The sequence below is a fragment of the Neopsephotus bourkii genome, unplaced genomic scaffold, assembly GCF_033783945.1.
Source record: "Neopsephotus bourkii isolate Nb327-2 ecotype Australia unplaced genomic scaffold, CSIRO-AGI_Nbou_v1 NB_333, whole genome shotgun sequence".
NCBI lineage: Eukaryota > Metazoa > Chordata > Aves > Psittaciformes > Psittacidae > Neopsephotus > Neopsephotus bourkii.
In genome coordinates this window covers 211615-219958 of record NW_026900839.1, presented here as the reverse complement: position 1 = coordinate 219958, position 8344 = coordinate 211615, and the positions used below count along the sequence as shown (strand labels likewise).

Here is an 8344-nt window from a genome sequence, read left to right as displayed (position 1 = left end):
CGCACTCATCCATTGCCCATGGTGCAGGGGGATTGCTGGGCTGGATCGGTACCCGGCTCCGAGCAGCCTGTGGTCCTGTATTTAACAGTGACTGAAATAGCAGAAAGGTGTAAAATGCCTTCAAAAGGGGATATATGTGCTTTAACACACATACACAAAGCCATGTTCTGAGAGCATTGCTAACAGAAGTAGACCTGAAAGATGCAATTGCATTTCCATGCTCAAATTGAAACAGGGGAGATGTAGGTTGGATATAAGGAAGTTCTTCACTATGAGGGTGCTGAGGCGCTGGCACAGGGTGCCCAGAGAAGCTGTGGCTGCCCCATCCCTGGCAGTGCTCAAGGCCAGGTTGGACACAGGGGCTTGGAGCAAGCTGCTCCAGTGGAAGGGGTCCCTGCCCGTGGGTTGGAACCGGATGAGCTTTAAGGTCCCTTTTAACCCAAACCACTCTGTGATTCTATGATGCTAAAACAAAGTAATCCCTGGGCCTGCTGCATGCATTGGATGCTCTCATCTTCATGAAACACTGCTGCTCCCATCAGTAAAAGCCCAAAGTGTTGGGGATGAGGCAGGAGAAATCAGCTTTGCCTATGGGGATCCCAGAGCCTGGAGGCTGGAAGGAGCCCAGCCAAGATGGGTTATGCCTCTGGATGTGGCTTTGGCACGCACATGTGTCTGCTGGCTTCGCTCTGGCAGATTACATGATAGCCCCACCTCATCATTTCAGAGCACAGCACACAAAGCTTTCCCTTCCATAGCGTGCATTCACTCTTAATGGCTCTTTCTCCACCCCACGGCCTTATTAATTGGTGACAATTGGAAGCGGTTCATTCCATGTGTGTGTGTGTGAGAGAGAGAGGCTGCAATTGCTTCCACTTGGCCAGGATTCAAGCACTGGGGGTGAGTCAGAATGGGTGGCAAAACTGTCTTTTCCTCAGCCCCCTTGCTTACTGGAGAGGAAAGAAAAAGCCACAACCCCGAGTTATTCTCTTTTATGAGGTAGGCATTGTGAGGCCAGGCAATTGAATTTACAACAGCATTGAGTATCAGAGTCTATCTGGCCCTGTCAATGAGAGTGGCAAGGGGAAAAAAAGACACACATTAACCCTCGGCTCCCGGTTCCCAGGCGTTTCAATAGGGTTCCCAACTTCCCAAAGAGCCCGCTGCATACTCGATGAGACCCTTTATACCTTCTAATTACCCTCCTCACAATAGGGACAGACTCTCTTGCCTCTTTTGTAGGCGAGATAGTAACTTTTGTGCGCATTCCCCCCCTCCTCTCCCTCCCCAGTGCAATCCCTGTGGCAGCATTATTGCGGGTGCAATGGGAGCAGGTAGCAAGCAGCACAATTCCTCAGGTTCCAGGAGCAGAGGGTTTAAGGAATCTCTTTCTTCCGAGTGGGAACATGACACTTGCAAAGCTCTCAGGAGCCATTTAACCCCCTGCAACCCCAGCACCGTTCCCCTCCCCTTTTCCCCCTTGTTAAAGCCATAAACCTCACGGGTTTTAGGATGAGCTTGCCCCTTTCACCCACCAAAAAGGAAATGGGGGAAAAAAAAGCATCTATTTCAATGAGTTTATTTATTTAAACACCTGCATTTCTCTTGGTTTTTGGAAGTCTTTACCACAGGCACACACACACGCACAGACAAACAGGATACAAACAACTTTGGCATTAGACTTTTGAATATCTGTTACAAAACTATTTCTCACTTTTTTATCTTTATTTTAGAAAAAAAAAAAGTATCTCAAATAAAGGCATTTTAAAGGAGTAAAAATACAAGTCGAGATCCCAACCTCTGAATAGAATAAATAGCAGGTTCATAGCGAGGTCCTTTTCCTTCCTTTCTGTTTCAAGCTGCTTAAGAAAAAAGAACACCCCAAGAGGGCTCCATACAACGGAGCCAACGGAAGAGTTTGTTGGGTTTGTTTTAGGGAATGGGGATCGGTTTAGGCAAGTCACCAAGGTCTCCACACGGATTCACTGCGCTCCCCAATGGGACTTCCCGCCTGGGATGCTGGAACAATGCTGCCCCCAAATGATGTCAAGCCCTGCACCGGGGATGCTGATGGGGTGGCGGATGCGTTTCCCGACCCGCTGCCTGCCGACACGGGGACGTTGGTGTTGGCGTACAGGGGAATAACAGGTCCGGAGCTGGGAGGAAAAGCTGGATTCGGGATGAGGAAAGCAAACTGGCCGTCGGTAGCAGGGACGAGCTGGAAGCCCCCATAGACTTTGGGGGACAGGGCTTCGGCGGGGTTCAGCTTGCAGGGCACGGGCACTGCTCCGGCTGCTGCGGGGGGCAGCTGGACGTGCAGGGGCTGCTGTGCCAGATGTGCGGGCTGGCTGGCTGGCGGCGGTGGCGGTGGAGGCGGTGGTGGGTAGTTCATGGCCACGATCTGCCCCAGGCAAGCCGAAAGGTGGCTGAGCAGGCGGGTACGCACGTCGGTGTTCACCCCTTCGCAGGTGGAGAGGAACCGGGTCACCTCGTTCATGCACTCGTTGAATCCAGCCCGGTACTTGCCCAGGACGGTGGGGTCGGCGCTGAGCGCTGCTGCGGGGCAGAAGGGTGGTGGGTAAGCGGCAAGTCAAGCACCCCGGTCCTCCCCAACACTGAACCCCACAACTTACCCGTCATCTGGGCCCGCTGCAGGTTCCGGAGGTGCTTGACCGTCATCTCCAGGATGTCTGCTTTTTCCAGCTTGGAGTGCCGGGAGCTCTGCGGAGGGAGAGCGGTGCCGTGAGGGCTGATTCCCAAACCGCCCCCCCCATACACACGCAGACCCTTGGAACCCCGAAAGCGCCCCGGCTCCCACTTACATCCTTCTTCAGCGCATCCAGGATGAGCGTCTTCAGCTGCCCCAAGCTCTCGTTGATCCGCGCCCGGCGCCGCTTCTCCATGATAGGCTTGGATGACTGCGGGGAGACCGGACCCGGTAAACCTCCCTTCACCCAGCCCTTTCCCCACCCTCCAAACCTCAACCCCGACACCGACCTCAGCACGGCCGCGGGTTCGCCGCCATCCAGCGCCTCCGCCACCGTTGCTGCTTCCCAACCGGCACCCGCCATTTACCTTCCGGTGCTCGCTGGCGCTCCGAGGCTTGTCCGGTGTGTGGCTGGCGCTGGCCGGGGCCCCGGCGATGGGGGACGCGGTCGGCTTCTCCATACCCGTATCGGCGGGCATGGCGCGGGGATGCTGCCGGCGGTGGTGGTGGTGGCGGTGGCGGGAAGGCGCGTGCGGCGGGCGGGAGGGCGCGTGCGGCGGGGCGCGCGCGCGGAGTGCGTGCGGCCGGCGCCCCCCCCGCCTTTTATACCCGCCGGCGGCGGCTCCTCATTCGTGTGAAACCGCCGCCGCGGCCGTTCCCACACTCCCCGAGTAACCAATCAGCGACCGGTTTAAGTCGTGGAGGCTGCTTTACCGGCGTTACTATTGGCCGGTCGGGCAGCCGCCTGTCCGTCTTCTCGGGAGTTCGCCCCGCCCCTCCCCGGCGCGTGGCCACGTGGTGGCGGCGGCGGGGAGGGGAGGGGGGGACGGACAGGACACGCGGGGGACGGGAAACCGCCGCTTCCCATTGGGGGCTCCCCCCCCCCCCGTTGTGCCCCAACCGGAGCTACTGGGTGCAGCAGTGAAGGGAGCCCGGTGGTACCGGGTACAGCAGAGGCAGGGCAACCCGATGGTACCGGGTGCAGTGGGGCAAGCGGAGCCCGGTGGTACCGAGTACAGCAGAGGCAGGGCAATCTAATGGTACCGGTCCAGTGGAGCAAGTGGAGCTCGGTGGTACCGGGTACAGCAGGGAAGGGAGCCCGGTGGTACCGGGTACAGCAGAGGCAGGTCAGCCCGGTGGTACCGGGTGCAGTGGAGCAAGCGGAGCCCGGTGGTACCGGGTGCAGCAGTGAAGGCAGCCCGGTGGTCCCTGGCACGTTAGACCAAAGGGATCCCGGTGCTACCGACCACATCCCGGTGGTCCGGTCACACCGTCCCTTGTTGCGCCCCCCCTCCCGTTTCTTGCGACCCCCGCACCCCTCCGGTTTAGTGAGGGGGGGGGCCGATACCGGCCCCCGCTGTGCGCAGGGTGGCGGTGCGCGGGTGCTGCCGGTGGCGCGCCGGCACGCGAGGCGGGGCGGGGCCGCCGTCGGTTCTCTCCTCTCATTGGCTGGCGGCCTCCGCCGCTGTCAATCAGGCGGGCGGCAGCGCTCGTGCCTCCCGTGTGTGTGTGCGCGCGTCCCCATTCCCCCCCTTTCCCCCCCCGCGCACTTCCCGCCAGAGCACGTGCCAGCGCGCTCCCGGCTCCCCGCCATGGGAAAACCCCGCCCCGCTGCAGGGAGGGCGTCGGGAACCACCGGGAAGAGGAGGAGGGGAGGGAGGAGGAGGAGGAGGCGGTGGCGGTGGCTGCCGACCTGCGGGACCCAGCGCAACGCCGCCTCCTACCGGGCATCCCCCCCGCCCCAAGGGCACGGTCGGACCGCACCGGTTGAACGGGTTAGGAAGGGTCGGGACCCCCCCCGTTGTGTACCCGGGACCTCCCTTTGGTCTCTCACCCGACGGGGAAGGGGGGGTGTTCGTGTCCCAGTAGCAGCAGGATGGGGATCTTGGTGCTGTGTGTCGTCCCCCCCCCCTCCCCCCCGCGAAAATCAGTTTATTATGGGATCTGCCCCCCCCCCCCCCAAATCAGCCTCTCCCCCCACTTTGTCTTAGTACAGGAGATGCCAAACCGGTGTTTTAGGGGTCAATGGGCTTTGGAGATCTGGGACCCCCCCCCCCCAAACCAGGCACCCCACAGCACCAATCTGAGTCCTTGCCATGGGGAGACCCCCCTCGTGCACCTCGGTGCCTTGTGCTCCCACATCCAAATAGCTTCCTTTAATATGGAACTTTAATATGGATCGTTCAGCAGCCTTCAAGCTCTTGGCTAATTGCAAACCCTGCCTATTTAAAAGACCTGTTCAGAGTATGCAACGTGTCTATTAGAGCTCTGTGCTGCAGGCTTAGCTCCTTTAACAATCATCACTTGGATTATTAGCTTTCCATAGACCAACATCTGAAATTTGGGATATCTTGGCTTGAAAGGCATTTTGCCTTTCCTCCCTGCCCCTTTCCTTACCAGTTCTGGAGCAAGGATAAAGAGAGTTGCTCTTTGGTTTTCCCTCTGCAAACCAAGCACGCCATGGCTTGGTTTGTGGAAACATCTTGTTGGAGGAGGACATAACCACATACTGCATTTCATCCCTATTGTTGGCCTGTCTTGTGCTTTGCTTTTAATTTGCTCCAATGAATCATTCCTTAACCATTGCTGGCGCTGGGATGTGTGCATTGCCTGTTGCTGTGGCTGCAAGCACGGTACCTAAGTGGGGACATCCCCTAAGTGCCATCCTCCTGCCTTCAGGGAGCAGGTCCCTGGGGCGCCCCGAGGCTCTTCAGCCCCAATGGGGTGGGTTGTGCCCTTGTGCACCTCTTCAAAAGGGCTTTTCTCTGCTCTATAAACACAAGTGCAATGAGTTTGGTGGCCTCAGCCTGGTGGGAAACAGCATCAGGCTGCAGAGGTGTGTGTGGGGGGTCTCTATGGCCAGGGCAGGGATGCTCCCGGTGGGATGCGATGTAGGCTATGGGATCTCCCATGATGGTGGAGCTGCAGGACCCTGGTCCTGGTCCTGGCAGTGTGAAGGAGCACTTGAGAGCCGGAGCTGGAGGTGATGCAGTGGAAGAGACGGGATCACAGGTAGGATGGAGGACTCGTCACCTGCTCCTCTCAAAGGGATGCCAGAACCAGGATGAGTGCATGGGATATATCCCAGACTCCCACCTCCTGCAGACAAGGGAGCAGGAGGAGGTTGCTGGCCCTCCATAGGCTTGCAGGCAGCAGACACATGTCTCCTGCCCTGGTTAAGAGGGACCCAGAAGGCCAAACAGAAGGAAGAAAATCAGAGAAAGGAAAGCTCTCGAGACATATTGCTGTTCTGATTGCCTTTTCCATTCAGATCCTTTCATTTCAGGTGCAATTTGAGGTGGTTTGTCCCATCCAGGCTGCACAACGCACACACGAGATGGGCGCGCTGTATGAAAGAGCATCATCTTCCTGCAGACATCAAAAGCATCCAGGGGAACGCATTCATGTCAGGATCCTTTTCCTCTCTCCCACTACCACGCATGTGAGCAGGGAAGCAGCAGCCCTTGGCTGAATGGTGATGCTGGGATTGCAGGAGGTATGTTGGTTTCTCTGGGGAAGTGCTGCTCCTCTAAATGCCCACAGGGTCTGGCCTATTCCTTTGCATAAAGAGCACTGGGGTGCGTGTTGTCTTAGGGAGGAATAACAACTGTTGGCTTTATAAGGTTCAGGGATCTGTTTCCTTATGAGCCCAATAAAATGCAGAACAAGAGCCCTTTGTGCCATCTCCCTCACTCATGTAAAAATGCAGTGGGGAAATAACTAATCCCACAAAAACCAGTGTCCCTCTTAGGGGGTTAATGCTCAATGCATTCATTGCATCATTACAGGGAAAAAGTAGCATGAAACGAGGGAGGTTTCCAACAGAATCGGCATCAAATGATGCAATTCCCAGGCTGGGAGCTGTGATTATTGACTCCAGAGAGAATCCTGCTCTGTGTGGCAGACTGGGAGAGTTTCTGTCGCTGTGAAGCTCTGACACAATACAAAGCCTTTCTCCTCACGTATCCAATGTGTTCAGGTCTCAAAGCTCAGTGAAATATGGGGAAAGACTCCCATTTCCTTCACTAACTTCAGGTTAAGGCGGAATTCCATCCCAGCGTCACCCCAGGACCGGTGTTTTGGGGTTACTGAGTCTCGTTCCTACCCAAGGCCACTTTTTGGTCATGTTGCAGTCCCAACCCTGGGCCAGAGGTTGGCTGCAAACCTCTTCCAGAGGGAGGAAAAGCCAGTTGCAGTTTAGAACCGTGTTTGTGCAATGGGAGCACTGATGTGCCTGTGATGGGGAATCAGTGTATGGCCTGAATTGGGTCATTTATTGGTTCCTATGAGTGAACTCCCCCTCTCCTGCCCTGCTCCTACTTTGTGAGTCCACAGTGCTGTTAAAGGACACAGGGATATATCCCAGCAGGTCCCCTCCTGCACTGTTCTGCATCCCTTTAGTGGCAATTCACCCTGCACAGTGATGATGGGATGGGACAAACAACCCACCTTCCCCATCTGTATGTACTTCTGATATGGGTGAGAGATGGACCTGTGGCCAGATGTGTGCCTCCTGTTTCACTTCCATCTGGACTGGGAAAACTCCCCCCTGCCATGAGCAGAGCAGCATAGAAAAGGCCCAAGGGGTCAAGGGCAATTGGATGTCCTGTTTGGGTGCAAGAGGGGTGCAAGGACCCATTGGGACCGGGCAGAGTGTGCCAAATCCCTGCAGATATCATCTGCTTGTGGGATGTCTTGGAAACATGGGGCTGTTGGACATCAGGGCAGAGACTCTTCCTCCCAAAGGCTTTTCCCTTATAGGCAGCATTTCTCCATCACAGGTCGTGCACGTTTTGTTTTATCATGGATGTAGTTCACTAATGAGATCCATAGGAAACAAAAAGCATGACTGGTGAATTCCAGGGCAACTGGAATTGCATTTATTCACTTGTGTTTAATCCTGCTCTCATGCAATCATTCACTTGCTGTTAGTGCTGCTCTGGCTTTGTGTAATTTGGGGTCTATAGTTTGTGTTACCAGCAACCTGTCCTGAATGGGAAAGCCTTTAAACTGTCTCTGGGTGGAAACCTGGGATTTTCCTTCTTTAAGGCTTATGTCAAAAGTCCCTATGAGTCCTTTCTGGGCTTTAAAGCCCCATCATGTTCATACATGTGGCGTGTAAAAACCCATCTTAAAGCCTTGAAGACCTGCAGTGTGAGGTTGTTATTAACCCTAACACTGAGAGCTGATCAGAACAGAAGAGGACAAACTGCTCCTGGATGTCTCCACTTGTCCCTTCCCGGCCCGGATACGCACTGGATCTCTTTGATCACTAAACCCAGTTTTATTGCAGCCAAGCTCCTATAATTTGGAAGCCCAACTCAAAAGCTTGCAGCTGGGGAGGGGGGGAACAGGCCCATAAAAGGCTTCAGGATCCCAGGGGGCTCAATGCAGGTTTTGTCTCTCTTGGTTGTGCCCCTGGCCGTGCCTTGTTCCGCAGGCACTGTTTGTTCTGGGTATTGTTGGGCAGGCAGCTGTGGCTGTTCAGCCACTCCAGCGCCTGTTTGCCCAGGGATTGGGCTGTAATCCCTCCTGGATTTCCCTCTGCTTGATCCCATGCAATCATTCCCCCCCCGTACATTGCTTTGGATAGTGTGTTAAAGGGGATGCTCAAGGAGAAATTAAGATGTTAAGGGC

At 55.8% G+C, this 8344-nt stretch overlaps 1 protein-coding gene across 1 annotated transcript; it reads right to left on the bottom strand.

Moving 5' to 3' along the window:
* Positions 1-1563: 1563 nt before the first annotated feature.
* On the bottom strand, positions 1564-3217 carry HES4 (hes family bHLH transcription factor 4). Its single transcript, XM_061347884.1, is given in 6 exon segments — positions 1564-2029; positions 2031-2101; positions 2104-2556; positions 2634-2721; positions 2823-2918; positions 3076-3217. Coding segments are annotated over 6 exon segments (888 nt in total). The 5' UTR covers positions 3187-3217; the 3' UTR covers positions 1564-1960.
* Positions 3218-8344: the final 5127 nt, after the last annotated feature.